Raw genomic sequence first — 27,777 nt, 5'->3', positions numbered from 1 at the left:
ACACCCCCACACACACACACCCCTGAGATAAATATTTAGAGATTTAGGTACCATACATATGGATGGAAAGTAAAAGATTTTAGGAAAAGAAAGATTTTTGCATCCTATACAGCATATACAAGATCTTATCCATATGCATGCACGCACACGCGGCACACACACACACACACACACATCACAATAATATACAGGTGTAATACATCATGAACCTGATAACATGCAGTCAACAAACAAAAGCAACAAACAAAACTTAATGCTGATGAAATAAGTGTAACATTTAAAAATCTGATTAAACCAATAGTTGTTTATTAAAGAAGGGAAAGTTCACAAACAAATGAACTACTCACCCTCAACTACTCCTGTATATCCAAACAAGACTTTCTTTCCTCCGTGAAACACAAATTGAGATGCAGAATGTCAGGCCCAGCCATCTTTTTACAAAAAAGTGAATGGGGACTCGGACTGAGAAAGAAAATCAGACTTTTGGAACAACATGAGGGTAAGTAAATGATGGCCAAAAAAATGAAATCCAGGAAACTAGATTCAGTTCCTCTGTGGTTGCTCTTCTGTCGTGCATTTCTCAGTCATTTCCTGGCAGAAATCCATCGTCACGCTCGAGCTGGGTGTCTGGAGTGAGGACTCAGACCTCAAAGAGGTGACACTGTCCTGGGACAGCACAGCCTCTCTGGTCACTCTTGGTTGTGGACATGGTGACTCAGCCATGGCCTGGCAGTCTGAGAAGTTTTGGGATGACACCATGCTGCCACTGGAAATGAGCGTGATATCTATACTGGTGGGACTGGGAGAGATTCTAAGGTCTGTACTGGTTGAACTGGATGAAACAGGTCCTGGATGCAGATGATACTGAGATAGGGTCTGGCCTGGACTCCCTTGTTCCTCCCTGTAGACCTCCTGAGACAAAAATGAAAAGTTTTCCCAGAGCTCTCCCATACAGACCTTCAACTGGTTCTGTTCGGTTAGGAGCTTCTGTCGCTCGCAAACCTAATTGAACAGAAAACAAAACACAAACAAAATAATTAATGAGACAGTAAAAAAATAAAACTGTATAAGGGTGATTCTTCAATTAGGGGAACACTTCGGTCCACTAGAATGATTTTAAAAGAAAAAGTTTTAAAGGGTAGAATGGTACAGCTCTACAACGTCTTCTTGTGTAATCATTTATTGTACATATAAACTTTTTTCACATTTTTACAAGGGGCCTTTCAAACCTTTCAAGCAGTGCTTCAAAACGTAAAAGTTGAAGTTCTTATTAACTTGACACACCTTCTTAAAAACAAAGCAAATCTGTACAAGATGCTAAAAATAAAGCAAAATGTGGCGCAAACATCAAATAAAACTATTAAGTGCATGTTTACATGGAAAATACAGCTGAAAATTAGCCCAAAAGATGCAAAAAAGCATTCAGTGTGAACAGCCCCTAGAATGCTGAAATGTTAATTTTAAAATAATTTCTCTATTTTGGGCTTGTCCCTCCACCTTGACTTAACGTCCTCTCTATAATACATTCATAAAGCATAATAAAAAAACAAGGGACATCTACTTTGCCTTTTTTGTTTGAGAACTTAAATAATATTTTGTTAATTTGTGTATTTACTGCACATTTTTTCTTTACAACAAAAATTGTTGTGCACAATACTGCTGTCATATACCATCATGCAAAATTTCACAATAATAATAAAAAAGTACATCAAGGCAAAGAGCAGATCAGAAGTTTAATTTTAGTCAGAAATAGTCAAAAGAGCCCCTAGTTGAAAAATCACCCATGTACAGTAATGACGCTTTTTACATTCTGGCAGCCTGTACAAGCAAACACTTCATGGTTGTTAGTGCAGCTTACCAGTTTGTGAATCTCACACTCCAAGTTCTGAATGCTGTCCAGCTTTCTTTTCCGGCAGCGCTGAGCTGCGATTCGGTTTTTACTGCGTCGTCGCATGTCGTGGATGAAGTCTAGCTGATCCGAGGTCAGTTTATGCATCTTTATCATCAGCTGAAAGTCATTCCGTGGAAGCTTTGTGATGTGATCTAATGAGAAAGGCAGTTTCACCTGCAAATATACAGAATTTTTTTGTTGTTGTTGTTTTGAGTAGGATTATATTACATTTTTACGAATTAAATACATTAAAGATTCTACTGCAAAAAATGTAAGAATGCACTTTCAACACCTTGCACATCTTACCAACCAAACTGAAAAATAAAATCTCAACTAGGCAAAACCACTGAAAATAATACAATGTTTCACCACTAGATGACACTGCCCTCTATTTATTTATCTTTGTTCAGTGTGCTAATGGAAGAAACCTTGGCTGTCAATCATAATATTTTTTCATTAATAATATAAAACAAATATATAATACTCGAGTCTACGCTGTGGCACAGTGGCAAGTATTTTATAAGTGCTTTAGACATGTTGAAACAGCAATGCTGTGAATGGAGGTTTGAATCCTACCTTCACCCATCCTTTTCTGTCTCTCCATGTAAAATAAAATATATAATATTTTAGATATAAATATTATAACAAAATATAAATATTTGAAGACTTAAATTATCAGAATATCTTCAGTTACACAAGTTAAATGATCAGTTATAAAAATTGTTTTCAGTCAATGTTTTTTTATGAATGAATGAACGAATGAATACAAAAGACAACATTTCTAATTGGCATTTTAATTGTCTACATATTGTGAATCTTATCTGTCAGAAGTGTTTATCTGCATTTGTCTTTGTTGCGCATCTTTACATATTTTCAGATTCCGTATAACTGCTATATGATAATAAAATTAGACACAAATTATACAACATCCTGAATTTAAATTTTCATTCAGATGCTCAAGTTACTAACCCATGGCTACAAAACTGCAAAGAGCTTCAGTTTAATTTTTCTTCAGATTGTTCCGCCAATCACAGCACAAATTTGAAAATATCATGCAAGGTGACCTTGTGCAACTGCTCAGTCTGTGTAAAATAGAAGTCTATATTTAACCACTCTACTATAGCGAGTTCTGTAATGAGGCTAGAATGACAGATTAGGCTTCCAGCGGCACATGCACGTTTTCTCCTCTCTGCAGTCAGGTTGTTTCTGGGAGAAGGCGCTCAAACAGTGAAGTAGGGCTCATCTGTTAGTCATTGAGGTGAAGCAGCCCATCATCAGATGAGAGTCTGGGGGGCCACTGCCCCACTTCTCTGTCTGGGGACCTGCAGCTGGGAGCTTTAAACGCTGGCACAGTGAAGGGCAGAATAAAGATGACTATAAAAAGTGTTTCTGCAGGGATTGCTACAATAGACCATACTAGACTGGAACTGATCAATTTTGTATTTAGTTGTAAAGGGATAGTACACCTAAAAATTTAATCACTATTATCATTTACTCACCCGCAGAGGTGTATAGTAACGAAGTACAAATACTTTGTTACTGTACTTAAGTATAGTTTCTTTAATATTTGTACTTTATTGACTATAAATATTTCTTTGGAATTTTACTTTCACTTTACTACATTTTGAAGAGAAAATGTATACTTTTACTCCGAAATTTCTCAAGACCCTTTCCTTACTTTACACCTAAAACAAATAAATTAAAAAATTAAAAACAGCAGTACGTGCAAAGATGCATGCAGATCGGAGATAGTGATGTGCGATTCATTGAAATAATCATTTGAGTTTAATATTTTACATTTGAACTAAACAAAAAGATTCATAAAGTGGTCTGAATTATTCATTTTGAGAATCAGGAATCTGAACCAAAATCACATGCGAAGCAAAACTAGTTTTCTGGTGTTTGCTAAAGTGTTATATTTGCTTTGTAGAACATTTATGCAACAGTATGTGGTAACTAGTGTTTTCTGGATGGTTGCTAAGGCATGCTTAGCAGATATCAAGGTGATCTCAGTTGTGTGTTTTGGCGCATTGCTACAGTATGTGGTTGCCAGGTTGTTACAATGCTGTTGCCAAGTAGGTTTCTGTGTTTTTTGCACATTGCTTTGCACTTGACATTGTGTTCTAGGTGGTTGTCAGGTTGTTGCTGTTAAGTTGTTTTAACTGTGTTTCAGCACATTGCTATGCAGTTGCCAGGGGGTTCTGTGTGGTTGCTTATTGGCACCATAATCCCATAAATATGATTATTCTGATGTGATTGAATGTGCCATTAAAGGGATAGTTAATTTAAAAATGAAAATTCTCTCACCCTCATTCGATCCAAGATGTTTATGACTTTAATTTTCTTTATGTTCTGTGGAACACAAAAAGAAAAACGTTTTCAGAAGTTGCTGTTATGTAGGTCAATTCAATGTAAGTGAATAGTGGCCAGAACTTTAAAGCTCCAAAAAGCACATAAATGCAGCATAAGGGTAATCCATAAGACTCCATAAGACAACAATGTCTTTGAATGGATCAACTAGATTTTTGGGTGAGAATAGACCAAAATACAACTCCTTTTTCAACTATACATTTTGACATTGGCACTCTTCTTGGCAATCAGGATTTCAAGTTCGATTACACTTCCTATAAAACCACCTAGGGCTCTGCGCATGCATCAAGCACTAGAAAGTGAAATCAAGCTTGAAATCATGATCGTTTTGAATGATCGAAATCATTTCACCCAAAACCAACTGAATCGCTTCAGAAGATATTCATTGAACCACTGTTGTAGTATGGATAACTTTATGCTCCCATAATGTGCTTTTTGTAGCTTGAAATGTCTGGCCACCATTCACTTGCATTGAACTGACCTATAGAGCTGAAATGTTCTTTTAAAATCTTTGTTTGCATTCTGCAGATGAAAGAAAGTCATACACATCTGGGATGGCATGAGGGCGAGTAAAAAATTAGCACCAACAATCAAATAAATTACCATGGGTTTAATGAACTATTCCCTAATTTATGCAATTTACCTGTAATTTTGATACTTTTACTTAAGTCATTTTGTCATGAGCTACTTTAAATTTTACTTGAGTCAATTTCAATGAAGGTAACTTTACTTTTACTCAAGTATGACAAATGGATACTTAATACAACACTGCTCACCCTCATGTTGTTCCAAATCCATATGACTTTTCTTCAGAAGAATACAAAAGGAGAAGTTAAGCAGAATTTTAGCTTCCGTCTCCATTCACTTTCATTTGGAAGTGGAAAAAAAAGATACTAGAAAATGTGATTGATCAGCCAGGCTAACATTCTACCAAACATCTCCTTTAGTGTTCCACGAAAACAAATAATTTGGGTTTGGAACAATGTAAAGGTGAGTAAATTATATATTACAAAATATATTTTTGGGTGAACTATCCCTTCCAACATTTTTTTTGTTGTTGTTGTTTTTTATGGTCATGGCCCTCTGGTAACACCATTGTATTTTTTTGAAGTTCCTTGTAGCACCAGGAAATAAATGAAAGTGCATGTATATGGCAACAGAGACCACTCAAGAAAAATGAATGGGTGAAATTGCTCTGAAAAGGAGAAATGGAAGACATGTATTTCAGCATAAACAAAGCAACACCTCTTTGATGCGTCATATTTCTTCCTCTAAAATGGGCATATAAGCCATAAGAGCCTGAACATTACAGTGATTTTACTACAGATAGAAATGTTCTTAGGCACAAAGCAAAGCGGTGTATTAAATATTGGCAATAGTATTATAACATCACCAAAGTTCAAAAAGAAGCTAGGTTTATAATTAATAATAATCAATATAAACAACTCTTACACCAAATAATATACATATACAGTAACTGAATGCTTTTTACGGTTTCCAAGCAACTTGCCACATTATCTTCCTGAGACCCATGCTGTGTGGATTTTCCATTTCCCATTTGAGTTGTAACTAGTAGCACCTAATAAACAAATTGGCCTCCATACGCTTCCATTGAAAGTGCCTCACTGTAAACCATTTTATTTTATTTTATTGTTTTTTAAAAAAAGAGGGGCAAGTCTAAATAATTGTTTGTGGTAATCAATATTATGCCATAAATGCTGTTCATTGAGCTTAACTTATATTGAACCCGGAACATTCCTTTAATAAATAGAACCATATCATGCAGTATATAAAATATAACAAAATTAAATTAAAAGCTAAATGACCCAGAGATGTGTGTGTAAACCTTTTTTTTTTTTTTTTTTACTTTTGAGGGAATAAGGTACCATTTTCCACATATGTGGACAACATCTTTATCAGTGGTTATTCTAGAATCATAAATGCGGTCCCAGGTGTGCATATCTGCTATTTTTCAATGACTAGAAGTTGGTTCATCCAATCAGATTGTAAATCTGAAGTTACCCATTTCGTAATTCTGCTTTGAAATATCTCTGTTTTTATGCAGTTGCCTGCAAATCCCTTTCTGATAATACCAGAAAATAAGTTATTTCTGTTTAATTCATGTTAAATCTTCCCTCTTAACTGGGTCATCAGAAATCAAACGAATAATTGAGACAGCAAAATATCATACACAGATTTTTGAACTGCCAGTGTATACAGTCTTGTCAGGAGGTGGTACAGTTATGTCAATGAGACCTACGGAACATGAACAGCTCAGAGCTTATTGCCATGGCAACACTACAGTGTTTGCCAAGTTCTTGCAGCTTGATACTCAGTATATGAAACTTGGGTATCAAAAAATATGCAAATGCTTTGTAAAGATGATTTTTTTTTTTTTTATTGATACCCCACAAAAGGCCATATTTGTTCAATTGGCAATTGGACTGGGAAAGATGTAGCGTTTTTTTCCCCACTTTCGGGCCAAATGGTTCTGAGCACTTTAAGTCACGGTTTCAGTAGCATTTCCACTTGAGCACAGTTCGGTACGGTTACAAATCGTTCCTGACCTGGACTTTTCAGAATGGTTGTCTAACTGTACTAACTCAGACAGAGAACTGTGCTGTTGGAACGTATATAGTGCGTGCCGATTCACGATTAGTCACTTGCTCAGTCTATTCTAATCCTGATTTTGCAGTAACACACAGCAAAACGAAACTGCAATTGTGATGAGCCCGGATCAGTATAAAAAGGCATGGTTCTGCAATGTGAATCGTTCAGCCCAGTGGTGAAAAATGTCACTTATGTTATAGCCTAACCATTAGTCACAAAGGATTTAGGGCAACCAACAAAATTTTGATTTTAAGGCCCTGATGGTTTGTGACCGTTGTGGTAGAATGGGATCAGGAATGGGATTAGAATCTATACCTTTATGACAGCACCATGGCTGGAAAACACATGTACGAACCACTGAACCACATCTTCGAGAAAAGTTTTAATTTCAACTAATGTTTTTGGGATAAAGAGGATATTCTTGTTTCTCTATCAATGTTATTTGAAATAGTTTTCAAGGGTGGAACAAACTGTATACCAACCTCTTGCCTGTGCTCTTTGGTGGGACATGATTCGCTATCTCCATCAGAGAAGGATCCAGACTCGTCACTGGAATTGGTGTCATACGACATCTCGCACTTGATCTTCGGTGGCCCTGACATGCTGTGCTCCTGGTGCTCAAGAGCCAGGCACCGAGCCATGGTGGAACAAGGAGATGTAGAGAGCTCAAACTGGGGAAGGCTGGATGACGAACCTCCACTGCCATCATCAGCGTAAGAGTAGGAAGAGCAAGAACTAGAGGTTCTGATGTGGCACTCAGTGCGAGAGGACCGGGGACAGATTTTGATGGGCACTGGACAGCTGCTTTTTGGGTGATAGGACAATGGAGGCTCTTGAGAGACAGAAGTAGGGGATAGTGTTAGGGAGCATGTGAATGACTGGCTAGAACCTGCCCATGGGTCTTCCGGGGTCTCCTTCCCCATACAGCTCTCTCCAGGGTAGGAATAAGCTGGTGCCTTCAGATGGTTGGGGGCCCGAGAGGAGAAAATGACACTCCTTCGGTCACTCTCCTGTTCAACTTCAGTTGAACAGATCCTTTCAAAGGACAGTGACTTGAAGGACAAACCATCGGTTAATTTCTCAACCTTCTTTGAGGAAGTCACAAGTCCCCCAACGAAAGCGTGATAGTCCTTTTGAAAGTCACCCTGAGCAACTTGTCCATCTCGAACGTGAGAGGTTCTATTGGCAAGTTGCACATCAGAGGTAAGACACTGATCCAAAGTTGTTACTTCCTTTTTAACAAGGGAGCGCAGGCACACTGGTGAACGTTTGCTTGGAGGCAGTTCAGTGGGTGTTGAACTTAGCTGCCTGCCATCTAACTCTGTTTCCATGTCTTTTTCCATGTCAGTCCCTCTACCCCTGACCAGAACATCCTGTTCCACCTGGCACAGGTCCAGTGGTAGGCACTCCTCCCCACCAGCTGGTTCTGTTTTCACGTTGGAGAGATCCAGGCCCCGGGCATCACTATTGGTGACGGTATCTTGCATCGATCCGTGTAAGCTTGAGGTACTGCTATTTGACGAGGTGGTTACGTTGTGCTTCGCATATACCTGATGGTACTTTCTATATTTGGGACAACGAGGGAGATCAAAGGAAGAAGCTTGGTCTGATTCATGCTGGTTGTTTGGGACATGCAATTGCTTTATGTCCTTGGAAGAGCTGAGGTCACAAGAGTGCAGCCTTGATCCAAAAAGTGGTGGTTTGGAATCATTTGGTCGCACAATTCCATACCTTATTCCATGATGGTTCTGACCCAGTGTATGAGGTAATAGGGGGTTCTGGCTGTTGTGCATGTCATCAACCTCACTTTTCAACTGAGCCTGTAGAAAGCGGAAGCAAGAGTCTTCCAGGTTATGCACACCTAAGAATTCTGCACAGCACATGACTTCCTGGATGTTGTCCCTGTTGAGTAACAGTTTAGCTGTGTAGGCAAACTGCAACAGTGGAGCAAAGCCTCTCTCTGTGATCTATAGAGAAAAAAAAAATAGAAGCTGACATTTCACAGACAACAGATTAACTTTAATCAAATGAATGGGGACATGCTCTTATTTTTTTTTTTATAGGATTTTATTTTTTCCCCAAAGTCCACTTATATTGTTAGTCAAAGTTTATTGCACCAAAGCAGTTTTACATGTCCTACCCTCTCTATGACCCTCAGAATTTAACAGGTTGTTTTTGCTATTGTACAGTCTTCTTTATGTAGATGATCTCTGTTATGGATAACTCTTTGCAAGTAAAAACTATCGGTGTAGTTCACATTGTCATTCATAAGGTTGGATTACAGTAGAACTCATTTTGCAGATTAGTTTCCATAACGGATTAGTTGCCACGGGTGGACTACTCTAGTAGATTGAACCCTTACTTAAAAAGCACAAGAAAATCCTTTTTTTATGATATGTCACCTTTAAATGCAGACAATTGGTGCACAGTCAAGTTGCTAGAGACCAAATGACTTTGCGTACTTCTTATCATCTAGCCAACCGATAAAGGTTAGAAATTAAAAAAAATGTGTTTGAGCTCCTTATCAAGGGCTTACAAGCTCTGTGTTGGGGAAAAGATGAAGAGAATCACAGAGTGTCTATGGAACTAAAATAAACCGCCCTTCTCATCACTTTCAATCATCCTATCACTCTCGTAGGTATCCATGAATGCTTGGGGCAGCACAGCCACATCAAGAACATCATCTTTAAAATAGAAAGTCATACGGCTCCCCCAGACAGCCGGTCCTCCCAGAGCTGCTAATAAATAGAAAAGCTAGGGGGGAAAATGCTGAGCATTCTGTGGATCTATTTTCAGCTGCCATCAGCAGCTGCCGCCTGCAGAAGCATGTCTTTATGGAACCCAAGCACCATATGAGACTCCTTTAATGTTATAACCAGCGATCCTAATGAGGGCAGCAGGCAGCGACGTACGCGCACACACACACACACACGCGCAAAAGAAAAGACTCTACACTATTAAGCAATAGGGAATCAACTCAGCATGGCTCTGAGGAGAGAAAGAGATATGAACCCCATTTCTCTGTCATAACAGACTACAATTCGACATTAAGCATTTTGTAGATAACCGACAATTAACATACAAGCAGAGACAAATGGGGTCCTTTTGACATATCTGGGATATTCTATGATAGGTCTGTGCTTTGAGATCACAAAGCACCTACAGAGTTACCACAATACAGAGAATTAACCATTAATAAATTATACATCCTGCAGCTCTCATAGTGAAGTTCTGAAAGGGAACTCTTAAAAGACCCCTGACAAAGACAACAGATGCCATTACACCAGCAATAAGATTCAGAAGATAAACATGTTTTATTCATTGACACTTTCTCTCTATTCATCTTCTCTATCCATCTATACATCTATTATGAATTTCAATTCAGGGTTCCATGAAGGAATAGTACAGTACATTGAAGTATAGTGTATGACATACAGTAGATAGTCAGCTCCGGTGTGATAGTGGTATACAATAGTATTAAAACATACATACAGAATTTTCTGTATACTTCACTATGAATTACTCCTTTTCACAGCCTGTGATGCAGTGTTTCCACATTATTTAGCAGTGTAAATCTAATACATTTTTAATATTTTAATTATTAAATGTACATTTATGACATTTTACTTTGTTATATTACCCGGGCATTAGTAAATTAATAATTAGGCAACACTGCTCCGATGGGGTTTCATATACAGCTGCTGAGGGAGTAAATTTGGCATCTTTCACTCTTCTGACTAGCGTAATCCACAACTTTCCATTTTTCTTTTCTCTTGGAAATTTGTGGAAATGCAATAGTAGATTTTTCTTTTGCTGCTGGAGCAAATGGAAATGCTAATTATGTACCTCTGTTATGTACCTCCATAGAACTTTACATTGTAGTTTACTTCCATATACCAAATTGGGAAATGTGAAAAGTATTTCCCAATTTGTAGGGGGCCTGGGTAGCTTAGCGAGTATTGATGCCGACTACCACCATCCAGGGCATGCTGAGGTCTCCTAAGCAACCAAACTGGCACGGTTGCTAGGGAGGGTAGAGTCATATGGGGTAACATCCTCTTGGTCACTATAATGTGTGGTTCTCGCTCTCAGTGGGGTGCGTGGTGAGTTGTGCATGGATGCCGAGGAGAATAGCGTGAAGCCTCCACATGCGCTATGTCTCTGCGGTAATGTGCTCAAGCCACAAAAGATACAGAGAATTGGGGAGAAAAAGTAAAGATTTTAGATTTCTTGCTTAATCACTGCTATCACATCGGAGTACTCAAGTGCTCGTGCCTTGCAGTTAATTCAGGTGCATTTGTGCAGGCGGTTGGTTAATGTATGCAAAATATGTAGCACCACCACATGAGGACACTCACCTTCTGTGGCAGGCTGATGACTGGCTCATGTTCTGTCTGGGCTCCGAGCAGCTGGGAGAAATACTGGCTACAGGCTGCCAGCACTGCCCTGTGAGCACGGATCTCCCTCCCTTCCACCAGCACGGTCACATCGCACAAGATGTCCTGCTTCCGCTGTTCATTCAGGCACAGTAGGATGTTGGCACAATGCACCGTCGACTCATACACATACATGGGAGCTTCAGGCTTCTCTTCTGAAGACATTCCTCGCTAAGAGCCTGGAGACAAAGCAAACATACAGGATCCATTTACGAAAGGAGCCGCAGTAGGTCAGCAGCCATGACATGGACTATTGCGCTTTCCTGAACCTGAGCATGCATTACTCGGTAAATATTGATCCATTGCATTTAATATTCTGGCTTTCATCATATTTTAGGTTTATCTTTCTTTATTAAAAGGAACACTCAGTAAATTATTATGTCATCTTGTCGTCTTGGACATGGACACCTAGGGGAATGGATGCAGCATAATTTAAATGCAAATGTTTTCAGTTACCAATGCCATTTTAGAATTTCACCATTCATGCAGTCTATTTATAATAAGCCTATTATTTCAGTCTTTGCACTGAAAAGAATGGCAATGAATTATTTTAAATATAGCACAGTGCTATTTCAGAGCATTTAGCCCCTGGTTAAACCAGATCGTTGGTGGTTAGAAAATCAGATGCAGGTTTTGTCGAATTCGTCCCTTTGATGTTCAAAGCCCACAAATCATGCTGGGGCGTACTGAACCAATCTAGCAATTCAATCACCAAATCATATCACAAAGAAAGGGGAGTAAAGTTAACTAAAGCTGAACATAAACCATAAACTACAACTCATTAACCCACTTAAAGGGAAGAAGTCATTTATTTGAAAGAGATTGCTGGTATCTCTAGAATCCAACTCCTACTGTTGAAACCACTAACAGAACACCACACAAATAAAAGGAGTAAATTGCAGTAAATCATAAATGTCAGTGCTACTGCACAGATGTTTCACATTGAGTTGATGGACAATTAGCAGTTTGTGTCAGCTATAAAAGTGGGCTGACAACTAGCACTTTGATTTGAGGATTTCCAAAGCAACATGATGCAGCTAGCGTTTCAAACATACAGATTCCAAACCTTTTCCAAGAATGCCAAGGCCAATGGTTAAAAATAATGATAGTTATTACATTCATGACATTGCAGTAAAGTAGAATAATTAAGAGTAGTCTTATTAAAAAATAAACATTATAAACATTTTGCAATTCTTCAAGGGGTACGTTAACTATACTGTTCTTATTAATTCAAATCATTCTGTAATCCCTCTTTCGTTTGTTCATTACTACAGGCATTGATAAGCTGAAAGGAGGAACTGTTGAAGGGGATATTCCAATTATTTTGAACCAGTCTACTGAAGATGAGCTTTTGGGTTGCAATTACTCTCTCTAACACACTTACAGGCATACAGAACATCACAACATCTCAGACCTTGGTAATCTCAGAATCAGCTTGTGAATCATTTACACTTCCCAATAAAGCACTTTTCTCTCTCTCACACACACACTGACATAGAAATGTCTGATAGCAGCTGTCATCGGCATGCTCTACCCAGACTAATAAGATATCAACACTATGTCAATTAATTCAGAGATGCTGCTCTGAAAAGAGAGAGAGAAAAAAAAAAAAACATGTAAATAAACTCAAGGAATTACATGATATTTCATCATCATCAACAACAACACTGTAGTGTATATCCATAGCAGACAACCATGACCATAAATACAGATGAGCAGTTTTACAATGGAGCTTTGTGTAGTAACATGGCACAGCAAAATAAACTAAGATATCAAAAGCATGTCAATTTTTGTCTTTTGACTTTGAATTGAGTCAATATTTTGTCATGTATTATTCATTCATTTTAGTCTGATTTAAATTACATACTGTACTGTAAAATTTTAGATAATGGAAACATTTTAGTTTCAAGTGACAAAAACTTAACAGACGAAACATCAGGTAATCATTTTCAAACATGCTTAAAAATGTATAATCATTTATTAATTATTTTTTTTTACCAAACATATAAAACATTCATCAACACAAACAAAATAGGCATTCTTATTGTTGTAATAACTCGAGTTCCTAAAAGATATCATGAGTATACTAAAATAATAATAACTTTTCAAAAGATAATGTATAGTGAATTCTTCATAATTTAGAGACAGTTATTAATTTTTCATGTTTTAGAGACAATTTAAGACATAGTTTTATGTGTAGCATATTTTTACGGCAACTAAGTATTCACAATGTGAGATTCACATTCCAGTACACAACTTAGTTCATTAACCTGTGCATTTTCTTCATTGTTGATGCAAATGCTGTAAAATCACATTTATTTTGTGGATATAGATCAATCGAAAAACCCTTAAGAAACAAATATTTTATCAGTAATTTTGTTGACGAGATGAACCTTGTAAAAGACTAGAGAGGTAAAAGATTAAGACGAAAAGATACATATGGAATAAATAATGCTGAGAAAAGTCATCTATTGAAAAACACAAGTGTAAAACTAGGTTTATTTCGATTGTGATCTGTACTACAGAGCTAGCCTACAGTGTTTCTGGTCCTCCAGGACTGAATGGAAATATAATTAGAGAGCATTTTCTAAAATGTCCACTGTGTTGACCAGCCCTGCAGTCTCGCTAATTTATGAAGCCCCTAATTCCCTGACCTAGATCCACAGCCAACATCAATATGGCTTGATATTAAGCCGTAATAATTCATTTGATGGACAAGACACTGTAATCAGCATGTACAAACTCTAGGAAACAAATTATTGTGTAATAATTGTTCTAACAAAACTCTACAGTATAATCCAGGAAAAATCAAGCTCAATTTGTTATACACATTATACATTTATTTAAACTACAATTCATTAAAAAAAAAAAAAAAAAAAAAAAAATTCCAGTGATTTGCAATTAAACTAAAAAATAAAATGAAACTCATTAAATCCTTCACGGACAAACATTAAATAATTGATTACAAGGCACAAACGTGGTGACCCCATTTTCCACATGATCACCAAGACATTAAAGGAAGTACATATAATTTAAGGCCTCCTTACTTCAGGGGGTAATATGGCTGTTATGACCACCAAGAGAAGCCTGGCCTAATTTCATCCTGACCTGATTAGAGGATATTCTTTCATTTCCAAGCACTTAAAACCTTTCTGAGAATAATAAAGAGTGTATTGTCTTTTATAAACAGCTAAAGTGAGATTTCAGTTACTAACCCACATCTTTAACAACTATGCCACCTCCAATTAATGCTAAATCTTAGGAGATATCTCATTGAACTACATATGAACTCTACGACTGTCTAGTGTTCTTGTGGAGAGATTTGATGAATACTTAAAAGATAGCGAATGAACATTTCCTCATAAAATATATAGGTTAACTATGGCTGCTTTGCAGATTCCATGAGCTCATCTTTTTTGTTGCAGGACGTGGCAGGTTGCTTGAGCAGTAATCTAGTGCTGGCTGCCACTTTTAACCCTGCAGGTTAACAGTGAAACCCACACAGAACCCAACAAAGAGACAACACAATTCACATAGAAGCTCATCTTGGAGGGATTTTCCAGCAGAAAATAAAACAATGACATCATAACTTTTAACAATGAACTATTGTGTTCAAAATAAGGTTAGCTGTCTCTTTTTCAGTGGGTCAAAGTCATGTTCAAAATCCAGTTTAAAGGATGTGAACAAATTAAGTTTGGAAGAATGGACCTCTTTGAAAAATGCAAGCAAAATTTTGGTACTCTGTGTGAAATTTTCCACAATACATTCATGATCGTGAACACATCTTCCCTGCTTGAGCTGTAAAGTCCTTAGTACAGCCTTTAGAGTAAACGTAATTCTGTCATTTAAATGAATCAAGCTGTTGGGGGTAATATTTGTCACTCTTGTCACCAAATGTAAGTGCAACAATAACTTAATAATGTTTTTTCAAACAAGTCTCCTAAAAACTCCCTGCTGCCTGCCATAGGTATAACAAAAAAATATATATAAATAAATAAAAACAGGCCTGCCCCAAACACTTTATTGGTTAAGTCAATGAGTGTGTTTGCATGCATGTTCCTACAGCAATAATGCTTAATTAGCAGACAACGTATGTGGTCATTTATACAAATTAAATGGCTTTCTTTATCGGTGTTAGATCATAAATGGCTTAAGAATAAACCGATTGACACCGGTAGATTTGTGTCCACTAACCCAATTTCACATTGCATGTAAACACCTTAACCGGCGTTCTTACCGGCTTATCCAATGTCCGCACATGTTGTGTGCATGCTTCTTCGCAGTTTGATATGAGGCAGAGAAAAACCTGATTATTTGTTAAGTGGTTTAACAATATCTCATGTAAACATGTTTTTTTAAATAAGCTGATATTTAGGAGTATTCAGCGTATTGGTGTGCATGTAAACAGTATCAATGTTGCAGTTTTCAACTCATCAGGGTGCTTAAACATACAGAGCAATGTTTTAAAAGTGCCACAGGGTTTACGCTTTTCAGGGAAATCAACTAACTAATGGCTTACAGCTGACTGCTAATAAAAGTGTGGGGTGGAAATTTCACACATAAATTACATTTTTAAAGAGCCCATATTATGCTAATTTACAGGTTCATAATTTTATTTTAGGGGTCTACTAGAATAGATTTACATGCTTTAATCTTCACATTTCTATTCCCTGCTCTTCGTATTCTGATTTACCTCCTGTTTTTTTAAAGCCCCCCTTTCCAAAAATACAAGTCTACTCTGATTGGTCAGCTGGCCTTGTCTGTTGTGATTGTTTAACCGCATAAAGCGTGTGTCGGAAATGTAACTCCCCTTATCATAACCCAGTTTCAGCTCCTGAAAACACTAATGTAACTATGGTAAGTGACATAAGTTTTTGCCTTTCCAGCTCGAGCCAGAGTCCGATAATTAATTAAATAATGACAGTTTGGAAGAACAAGCTGATCGACCCGAACCACCTTGGCAAGCACAACTTCAGCAGGACATTTCACAGTGGCAAGTTTTAATTTAGTAGCTTTCTTACAAGTACACTGTTGATTATTTTGAATCTAACAAAGCTTGAAGTAAAAGACATATAGCGCATCTAAGTTAGTCATTTTTTTCAGGAATGGGTGTAGCCAAACTGTTTTGCCCAAGCTGTGAATGGGGAACAGAGGCTTACTCCCGGTTGGACATTACCTGGGATATTAGAGAGTTATTGAGCAAGTTAGCCATAGACTACAGTTAGTGGCCGTAACATTACAGCTTGAAATTATATAAGACTCTTGAGATTGATAATTTTGTTACACAGTTTTAGGTAAAAGCCAGCCCATAGCTGAATAGTAAATCCTTACCAAAACATTAGCATTACACAGCAAGTTAGCCGAGCACTAACGTGGATCGCAAATGTAAACTGACCATTTGTAAAAATAAATCCATCCACACTTGATCACTATTCATGATAGTAAAACGACAAACAATCTGCATGATTCTACACAATTGTAGGCAAAAGTGGGCCAGCAGCTGATTAGCAAAAACATTTAAACACAATAAAATTTGCTAGCAGGTTAGCAGAGGCCTACAGCTGTGCACTGGATGCACACTGTAGCTACAACACAAAACTCTGTATTTGAACTCTTGTTTGCAGATAAATCCACAAATAATCAAACATACATACATACATACATACAGGTTGTGATTCTGAAGTGCCAGATTGTCCCAACATAATGGGAACTGCAACATCTTTCAGGAGTAATTGTCTTGAAAATCCGGATTGGTTGTACTGCTAAAAATGTAAATAAATTTTAACCACTGATTCTTCAATTAGTCTGCTTTTGGAAGTCCAAACAAAGAGGTTTTGCTTTCGCAGTGAAGGAAACAGCATCTTCTCGACATAGCGACAACACTAACCCAACTCATCCTGGCCTCTGCTATAATTACGTTTGTTACAAAGCGGTCCAAAGTAGCCCTTAGGTGGGTATTATGCAAATGTGTTACACAGTGACGTAGATACTTTACGGAAGAAATGGCTGGACTACAATCCAGCCGTTTCTTGTAGTTCTTGAGCAGTGTTGTCTGTGGGAGAGAAAAACTTCCTTTTGTGTGGACTTTGTACTTTGCAGAACTTTTAGATGCACAAAGAGCTATGTTACACACTAGGTAATATCCCCAAAAGCATAATAGGTCCTCTTTAAGGGAATTTTCTGGGTTCAGAACAAGTTAAGCTAAATCCACAAGTTAAGCTAAATCCTGTGGCATAATGCCGATTACAACACAAAAAAGTATTTTGAATCATCCCATCTTTTTATTAAAAAAGGCAAAAATCGAGGTTAAAATGAGGTACTTACAATGGAAGTGAATGTGGCCAATTTTTGGAAGGTTTAAAAAGGCAGAAATGTGAAGCTTATTATCTTATAAAAGCACATAAATTTATTGTTTTGTTAAAACTTGTGCATTATTTGAGCAGTAAGTTGTTTAAATTGACATTTTTACAGTCATTTTAGGGTTTGTTGAGATTACATCGTCATGGCAACGAAGTTGTAAAATTGAAGATAGCTTTACACAGAAAAGGGTAGTAATTTAATCAAACAAAAATCACGTTAACACATACTGTTATGTTTTGTGGCTATACTTTTGAAACAGTGAGTATTTAAATGTTAATAAATTGACCCTCATTCACTTCAGTGGCGGCTGCTGGTCTTTCAAAGAGGGGAAGCTCATTTTCGGTCTACATTATAAACTTATTTACCCTATTTTTTGCACTAAATCAATCTTAGGTGTTGATCTGCCCTGCTGTTTAATTCTAATTTTTTCCTCGTAAGGAAGACTTTCAAATGGCTTCGCCAAAATCAGGTCGACAATATTAGCACCGTCTGCCATCGTGCGCAGTTTCACCCGTACTGACGCTAGCCTAGCCTACTGTATGAATGAATGAATGAATGAATGAACGAACGAACTGAACGAATGCTCTAAAACAAAATATATTAAACTTGGAAAACTGAAACAAGGAATGTGGTGTATAATTGTGTGAAATGTATTATGCAAATTGACTAGCAATTTCGCCAAACAAATATAAAGAAATAGGTTGCAGCAGTTTGTCTTTCGACTACACTTGAGAAATCACTGATGGCACTGAGCCGAAATAGCTTCAGTGACTTCTTATAGTACAGATTAGCTGTCAATCAAAAGGAGATGCAGTCTTTCGACAGATCCTCCAATCATCACGCGGAAGCCCGAGTCCGGGCCAGCCCACTCCTCATTCACCCCCAGAGACGCTGAGCGTCCGTGGGCGGACATAATCGCAGCATTTATCCAATGATCGTCTATTTTCGAGCACTGAAAAAACTGTTCAGAGCAGCCCCATTGAAGTCAATGGACGCTCGGCTTCAACAGGGAAATGCACTGACGCTACGGGAATGTATGAGAAGTAAATCGAGTCAGCCGACCTGCTATATGTAATGTAGCTGATTCTGAACGAACTCGTCTTCGAGATGAACGTGTTCTAACGCATTTTTAGTCAATAAATTGTTTACACAATAGTACATATTTGACCATTATTTTTTTGACATTATAGGGGAAGCTGAGCTTCCCTTGCAGTCTTAAAGAAATCCCCACTGATTCACTTCCATTGTAAGTGCCTCACTTGAACCCAGATTTTCTTTTTTTTTTTTTAAGAAACGGAAGGAAGAGTCAAAATTATGTTTTGTGGTAATCAATATTATGCCACAAATGCTGTTGATAGAGCTGAACTTGTATTGAAACCGGAATATTCCTTTAAGGTTGTGTAAAGTACATTCGTTCACTAAAATACAATCAGGTGTTAGTTTATTCTATTCTAGCTAAACAGTTGCAATATCTCTCCCCAAGTCATACAGGGTATTCCTAAGAAGGCTTTCCAGTGTAGAGATAGGGGTAACACCATGCCAGATTATTTTGGGCTCTGGCTGCTGAAACATAGCTTGAATTAAACCTGATTTCTCAGACTGGAGTGAGAAGTGACTCATAACTTTCTTTAAATGGGTAAAAGCATCTGTGACACAGAAACACTCTATAAATATACACAGCAGCTCACAGTGTGGTTGATAAACATACTACAGTACAAGCAACCTTTAATACAATCAGCAGATGTTCACGAGCGAAACAAGAAAACTATATCAACCAGATTTTAGACTAAAGATTGTAAAGCAACTTTGGCAAATGCTTAAATCCAAAGTGATTTACAGTTAATTCCTTTTATCAATAGATGCGTTCCCCTATAATTGACTCCATGACATTGGCGTTGCTATTAGTGCCATGCTAGTTGAGCGACAAGAAAATAAGCCCTATACCGCATCTACACACCAAAACTAGAAAGCTCCCATTATAATCAGAAAAGTTGCTTACAGCGCAAGTGTACCTTTGCAATTCGACTACAGTTCAGCTACATTGATTATGGGAATGTTCTAGTTTTGAGGTGTTGCATCATGTTGGTCATTCTCAGTGTAAGAGTTGTCAGCATGACCAAGGTCTGGACATCCTCACTAAACAGATGGTAATTGAGACCAGCATGGGAGGTATTAACAGTCTGTGTTCAAACAGCAGTTACACCTGATTTTCTAACTAGAGTGAAATATCTCAATTCATATCATGAATTTCAAATGAATATAACATATACGGTATTTTCAAACATTTCAGCAGAAATGATTAACATAATGAACTAGGAATGATTGAAAAGCTTTGAAGATTACATTTATCTGTGATCTCTTGACTGATTGTGAAACATCACACAGAAAAAAAGGCAAATTCTGCTTGAGCATTTGTTACATTTTCTTCATACTCTACTAAAGGAGAATTTGATTAAGTTTGATATAAACATGCATTTTTAACAAAAATATGACTTTTTATATATCCACCTCAACCTGGACATGTAAAAAGACACGTTGGGACAACTAACTCAGTCAGTCTTCACCAACATTCAACATTCTTCTTCTAGTGTTTTTGATGATTCACGTTCTTCACGCATATCACACCAACTGGGAAGGGAGAATTTCTAGCAAAAATTACTTAAATATTGATCTGTTTCTCACCCACACTTATCATATCACTTCTGAAGAAATGTCTTAAAACACTGGAGACTTTTGGATTATAAACCCAAAATGATTAAAGTGCTAAATTGAGGTTATGGGGAATACCCGTAATGCCTTAAGTTGAATTAATTAATTATGTTTCCTTGGTCAAAGGGAACATATGGGTGCATTTAAATAGTTGTTATTAAGAATTAATTGATGTTTTAGCTCTTTTGTAGTATTATTTATGTTGTTTTGTTGCAAATAGTTACTTTGTGTTATCTCACCATTAGGGTGATTGATGTCCCCTTTGGTCAAGTTGGACCCTGTTAACACTGTCTCAGTTCTCTATGTGCAACAGACATTCAGGTGTATACTTCTATTGCACATGCACATGGAGAACTGAGACAGTGTTAACAGGGTCCAACTTGATATATATATATGTTTCTGTGGAGAATAAAGTTTAATTATTGACCTATAATTAGTTGTAATATTTGTTTAAACTGTTATTTTATTACCTAGATTTTACAGCAACCAATCAAACTTATTAAGTCTACTTGCATATACAGTAGGTACCATAACTTAATAGTTAAGTTTACTCAAGTTTACTAAAGTTAAAGGTGCATAAATTTTTTCCCCATTAAAAAAAGTTTTACTCTTAAAGAAATGTATTGTAATTTTGAAACAAATCATGACCACTCACATGAGATGAGGACTCTAGTCATATCAGTGACCTTATAAAAGCCGTTTTATTCTACATGGGGCAGGGGCGCCCTCATGGGGGCTGCCATTTTAGAATCACATGACCAGCTGAATACTACTCGCTTAATCTCAGTAACCATCTTGTTATTGGACACTTTCACTCTTGGATTAAATTAACCATGGCTGATTGTGAATAATGAATTTCTACAATGGCATCTGTAATGGAAAACAATTGATTTTGAATGATGCTGCATCCACACCACTAGGTGTCACTGTAAGTCCAAGAAGACACAACAAAAAGTTACCGATTGCACCTTTAAATTAACAGATACACATGTTTTATAGATGCCATTACTCGGTTAAATCGAGGGTTTACTCAATCAATTACGTAAAGTCAACTTATTTTAGAGTTTTCAGTGTATTTAAGAACTTGTTTTACAAGGATTTCCCTGTTAATATTCACAAGCATTATTACTCCTGATTTCAGTCTCAATTGTGTTTGTAAAACTCAGGAACCGATTTTACAATGACATTTACAATCACCACCCTGAAGCTGAGAAGTTGTTCAGTGTTGTCATTTCAATAGATCGTTCCCAAAATAAGAACAGGTATTTTAATCCACTGGGAATGTCCTTTCTTTCCTGTCACTCCATTTCCTAGGATGTCCCCCGCTCCTCTCTTATTTCAGCAGAGCCACTGACATCACATCTAGCCTGAGGTAAGTTTCCTGTGTGAAGCCAGTGTACAACTCGACTACTCACTTTTAGTCAGTAAATGAAAAGAGATTTCTGTAAGCATTCTCTGGAGGCACCAGAAAAATGTAGCAAAATAAGGTTTTCCAGTGAAATATTGTATATTTAAGATTAAATTATAATTTATGAAATGGATAACTGCAGTCCCAAATGCTGATTGGACAATAAAGCGCTCCAGCAGTGCTAAAATACACAATATGGTAACTGTTAGAACACAAAACATATTCACCTTGCTCCTGTTATACAGTATATATATATATATATATACACTCACCTAAAGGATTATTAGGAACACCTGTTCAATTTCTCATTAATGCAATTATCTAATCAACCAATCACATGGCAGTTGCTTCAATGCATTTAGGAGTGTGGTCCTGGTCAAGACAGTCTCCTGAACTCCAAACTGAATGTCAGAAAGGTGATTTAAGCAATTTTGAGCGTGGCATGTTTGTTGGTGCCAGATGGGCCGGTCTGAGTATTTCACAATCTGCTCAGTTACTGGGATTTTCACGCACAACCATTTCTAGGGTTTACAAAGAATGGTGTGAAAAGGGAAAAACATCCAGTATGCGGCAGTCCTGTGGGCGAAAATGTCTTGTTGATGCTAGAGGTCAGAGGAGAATGGGCCGACTGATTCAAGCTGATAGAAGAGCAACTTTGCCTGAAATAACCACTCGTTACAACCGAGGTATGCAGCAAAGCATTTGTGAAGCCACAACACGCACAACCTTGAGGCGGATGGGCAACAACAGCAGAAGACCCCACCGGGTACCACTCATCTCCACTACAAATAGGAAAAAGAGGCTACAATTTGCAAGAGCTCACCAAAATTGGACAGTTGAAGACTGGAAAAATGTTGCCTGGTCTGATGAGTCTCGATTTCTGTTGAGACATTCAGATGGTAGAGTCAGAATTTGATGTAACCAGAATGAGAACATGGATCCATCATGCCTTGTTACCACTGTGCAGGCTGCTGGCGGTGGTGGTGTAATGGTGTGGGGGATGTTTTCTTGGCACACTTTAGGTCCCTTAGTGCCAATTGGGCATCGTTTAAATGCCACGGCCTACCTGAGCATTGTTTCTGACCATGTCCATCCCTTTATGGCCACCATGTACCCATCCTCTGATGGCTACTTCCAGCAGGATAATGCACCATGTCACAAAGCTCGAATCATTTCAAATTGGTTTCTTGAACATGACAATGAGTTCACTGTACTAAAATGGCCCCCACAGTCACCAGATCTCAACCCAATAGAGCATCTTTGGGATGTGGTGGAACGGGAGCTTCGTGCCCTGGATGTGCATCCCACAAATCTCCATCAACTGCAAGATGCTATCCTATCAATATGGGCCAACATTTCTAAAGAATGCTTTCAGCACCTTGTTGAATCAATGCCACGTAGAATTAAGGCAGTTCTGAAGGCGAAAGGGGGTCAAACACAGTATTAGTATGGTGTTCCCAATAATCCTTTAGGTGAGTGTATATATACAATATATACAACTGAGCAGCACCCACAGAATAACTATTATTGTTTAGAAACTATATATTCTAACAGGGGAATGTTGCTTAATTTGCAACGTTCAAGTAAAATATTTTGTCCTCAACATTTTTATTATGAAGTAACTGTTTTAGGAGAATAAGACTGTACTATACTGTGAACACCATATTAAATAGCCTATTTGAAAACTAGAAAGTGTGACATCCCATATTCCTTTGTAACTTCTACCCGTTTCTTTAATCCTCCAAAAATATGCCGTACAGAAAGACACCCCTGTGATAGATAGTAACCCAACAATTTATTTCACTCTCAGTATAGTAGGTCTATACAACCCACATGTTTACTGAAACCTCAGTGTGTTTACTGCTTACTACGCAGCTGGTTTCCTGCATTTATAAGTCAGCTGATGACCTACTTCAAATACAGGATGAGAGTCAAAGACTCTCCTCTTTTATCGGTCAATCAAACGGTAAGATTCCAGTAAAACCTAAAAAATTGCAGCGGTAAGCATCACAACACTTATATTCAAAGGAATAATAGACATGAGATGGGAGTGTAGCTGGTGATTCTTGTGCGATATTTCCATTGGAATATATCTCGAGGCCACATATTTGGATTTGGTTGTTGAGGCTGCAATGGTTGAGATATGCAGAAACTGCTTAAAATACACTGCAAGATACAGACTTGTCTTAGGCAACTTAGGCCCTGTCAAATTATGCAATGTACATGATGCATGACTTTGGAAAAGATGAACCCAAATAACAATGCCAGAAATAAAGGCAATATATTATCTTCGAGCCAATTCAAATTGATAATTATAAACTGGACAGGTCAGTTTGTTACATCAAACTTTGATGTAACCTTGACAAAGCCTTGTTTAAAATATTTGTAAATGTCAACGGACATTCCCGGTGTAGACTGGATATAAGAGTCCAGTGGTTAAATTCATATCTTCTGAAGCCATATGATAAGTGTGGATGAGAAACAGATCAATATTTAAGTCCTTTTTTACTATAAATCTCCACTTTCATTTTTTATTTTATTTTTGGTGCATTGTTCCTGCATATTGCCACCACCGCTATAGTAAAAAAGGACTTAATGTTTCTGTTCAATCTGTTTCTCACCCATACCTATCATATTGCTTCTGAAGTCATGGATTTATTCACTGGAGTCTAATGGATTACTTTCATGCTGCCTTTATGTGCTTTTGGAGCTTCAAAGTTTTTAAAATAAACAAAATAATTAAAATTATGCTTATATTATTTACTATTTCTCATGTCATTCCAAACCCATATCCTGCAACTCTTTCCCGTGGAACACAAAAGGGGAATTTTTTAATAAAAATGCAGCTCTTTTCCACTCAACAACAGTTCATTAGTGACCACATCCCTCAAGCTTCAAAAAGAACAAAAAAGCACCATACAACTTGGTATTCCACTGAAATAATAAGAGCATATGGATTTAGAACAACATAAGGATGAGTAAATAATGACATCATTTACATTTTTGGGTTAAATATTCCCTTAATGATCCCATTAGCAGTGTTTGTATTCTTTGGATTGCATAATTTCCTCTCTCACAACCGTCCTCTTGAGACCGCATACAATGTCAGTCTCTAAGACTAACAGCACTCTAGCTGTTCTGCAGGAAATTCATCAGTACTTGATCAGTTCATTGAGTCTGTACGGTTAATAAATGTCAGCTGTGGCCAAGTCACCCAAGTCCTTTGGCATATCTGTGGGCATTAAAGGCATTAGTCTTCTTATATCATGACCCAGCTCTTCATTATATGCTGTGAACCACTTTAATTACAATGTATGGGTTACAGAGGGGGCAAACAATGAGTTAATGATACTGTGGTGAAAAACCATACCACAACATACAGTTAGCAAAACTAAAACTACATGAGCAAAAACAGAAAATCTGATTACATATTCAGTAATTTCATTGTGTAGAGATTGAATAAAATTCATGTCTTGTCCATATCACAGTCCTTGTTCTTATTATGCATGTACATATGTAGCATTTGAAATGTAAATGTTGTTTTCTTTCCTGCACAAGAGCGTTCCAAAGATGGCCACCAAGTGGGTCGACTTGCCTTGAAAGGGACTTTAGTGATTCTTTGCACATTTATATACGGTTGACAGGGTGTTATGGGTGGTGGCTAGGTGGTTACTTATTGGCCCAAGTCAGAAGATTCCAACTCCAAGTCTATATGATATTCTAAAACAATATTTGGCTTGAGTCTCTCCTTCAGTGTAATTCAATGGGATTTCATCAACTGCCACGTGAAAATAAATAGTGCAGCGCTCTATAACAAGCCACACAAATTGAGGTACCATTCATATCTATAGTATAAATGTTTTGGGACGAGTTACGCTCAGGATTCTAATACTTAAGTGTTATGGGTTTATTCAATTACCTAATTGTAAATATGATCAATAGTAATATGCTTGCCTTCCACTGTTAGGGTCACTAAAGGTCAAATATATGGTGACTCAATATTTTCATGACGCAGAACCTGACTTCTGTTTGTTTGCTCTATATCGAACTATTACAGAAGCATTTTTTACCAGCTAATGAAGAAACATTGTGATGTTGCAAACACAAGCAGAAGACAAAGAATGTTGGTTTCTCAACCGGTGATAAGCAACAAACCCACAACTGCTGACAAGACACACATCTGTAACACAGGTGCTTTTATTTGAAAACAAGGAGACATTGTGTTACAGTCAATAGTGAAGACTTACCATTGATTTGGAACTGGCCATTGATTGGGGGTGTTATAAATAGCACTATAACATATCCATGATCAAGATATGTAAAAAGTCATAAGCGCACTATATATTAGAAGTAATAGCAGTGAAGCTGAAACTCATTATCACATTAGGTCACGTGTTTAAATAAAGATCTATAAAGACACTGAAAAGTGTCAGAGAAAAGCGCTATACTTTGCAAATTAACTTCTAATATAGAAGGGTGATAAATCTATTCATTATAAATCTGAATAATTCAAGAATCTGATTAAAATTTCCAGAAAAAGTAAACAGGAAATGAGCTACACCTCTATGTGTTGCACCACAAAATACCTGTGAACATCTCAAAGGATGTAAACCACTAACACTTCATCCACCCTTATTGACTATATCATATCTGCTCTCTGCTAAAAAGCACATCAAATCTTGGTCTATGTGGTGTGATCATTTGTTTGATAACAGTTAAGCAATAGATATAAAATAAAACATGACACAATAGTAAATCCAATGTTGAATAAAGTAGATGTTTCTGCTCAACGGATTCTGTAGCATCTGTGTGCTGTATCCTTTAATTAATCCAGTTAAAAACATGATAATAAGATAAAGCAACATCTTGCAACAAACACAAGCTAAACCAAAACCTTGTTTTGACAGGCTGGCAGAACAGGTCCGCAAAGCCACCAACCAATGCCCTGTCACACCACTTCTTTCATACAACAATGATGCAACTCCTCTTATTTGTTATAGACGCTTCAGCATCCTACATCCTCAAAAGAAATGTTCAAGAATTTCCAAAAATTATAAAATCTGTTGTAACAGGGATTTAGTTAAGTGTATAATATTTTTATTTACTTTTGGATTTGTTTATAACTTTATCTTTAACAGCTTTGCATCCCCAAAGTCTTCACGCTTCTAATGAAAGAAACAGCCAATTTTACACAAATTCATGGTTTTAGAATTGTCAACATCAGTCAACTTTTACATTGAGCCTATGAGACAAGTACCAATTTGTTATTATGAGAGAGATAGATAGATAGATAGATAGATAGATAGATAGATAGATAGATAGATAGATAGATAGATAGATGAGCATACTGTACACAAAATAACATACACTAGTGCATAAAATATGGTCTAGCTGGTAGATAGATATATGCTATTTAATTATATTTAGAAGATAATATACAACAGTGCATTGCATATTAGTTTGCTGAATCACTGTTTCCCATTATCTCAGTCAGAGTGCATCTAATCCAATCCATAATTGTACCTGCCCTCCACTAGTGACTGAATGCACGCGAACCTCAAGACCTAAAAATGTCAGTGCAGACTGTGGATCCAAAAGCGTTGACGTAATCTTTCTCAATGCTGCTGAGACGTTGCCTCTTCTTTTCAAGGCTTAGACCACAATCAACTTACTCAGACAGACAAGTCGCTCACACAAAAACATAAATAAACTGTAATAAAAGTGCCTGAGTCGGCTTTGTCACCCACCTTAACTTTCACTTGTTCCTGCACGAATATATTTTGCAAGACGCCTTCACATGGTCTCTTTCTCCGCGCTTTAAATGACCACCTTTAACAGCTGGAGGAGCGTGCACGGTTATTCATTTCTGCTATCTTTGAAACGGGAGGAATCGCGCGCAGACTATGCTGAATTACATTCGATACCGCGTGGTTTTGCTTGGCTTCTTTGCTGATTGTGGCATTTCTAGCACGCGCCTCCTCTAAATTGCTACA

General features: G+C 37.3%; 1 protein-coding gene and 1 long non-coding RNA gene across 2 annotated transcripts; one reads left to right on the top strand and one right to left on the bottom strand.

Moving 5' to 3' along the window:
• On the bottom strand, positions 1-27,777 carry bach2a (BTB and CNC homology 1, basic leucine zipper transcription factor 2a). Its single transcript, XM_052153749.1, has 5 exons — positions 27,532-27,777; positions 11,230-11,486; positions 7,354-8,838; positions 1,859-2,065; positions 1-1,002 (listed from the first exon to the last, which is right to left on the bottom strand). The coding sequence occupies exons 2-5, from the start codon at positions 11,470-11,472 to the stop codon at positions 544-546; spliced, it is 2,394 nt and encodes a 797-aa protein (XP_052009709.1). The 5' UTR covers positions 11,473-11,486; positions 27,532-27,777; the 3' UTR covers positions 1-543.
• On the top strand, positions 11,466-13,088 carry LOC127662533 (uncharacterized). The gene is made up of 2 exons (XR_007972895.1): positions 11,466-11,594; positions 12,582-13,088. It is a non-coding gene; the product is annotated as an uncharacterized LOC127662533 (long non-coding RNA).

The sequence above is a fragment of the Xyrauchen texanus genome, chromosome 22 (assembly GCF_025860055.1).
Source record: "Xyrauchen texanus isolate HMW12.3.18 chromosome 22, RBS_HiC_50CHRs, whole genome shotgun sequence".
NCBI classification, from domain to species: domain Eukaryota; kingdom Metazoa; phylum Chordata; class Actinopteri; order Cypriniformes; family Catostomidae; genus Xyrauchen; species Xyrauchen texanus.
This window is presented reverse-complemented; position numbering and strand designations above follow the sequence as displayed.

Bases quoted from the DNA above. Each gene is read 5' to 3' on its own strand.
- bach2a (XM_052153749.1), bottom strand. From the start codon at position 11,472: ATGTCTTCAGAAGAGAAGCCTGAAGCTCCCATGTATGTGTATGAGTCG. The intron at 8,839-11,229 runs GTGAGTGTCCTC...TTTTCTCTATAG, and splicing joins TCATCAGCCTGCCACAGAAG to ATCACAGAGAGAGGCTTTGC. The intron at 2,066-7,353 runs GTTGGTATACAG...GTATATTTGCAG, and splicing joins CCAAAGAGCACAGGCAAGAG to GTGAAACTGCCTTTCTCATT.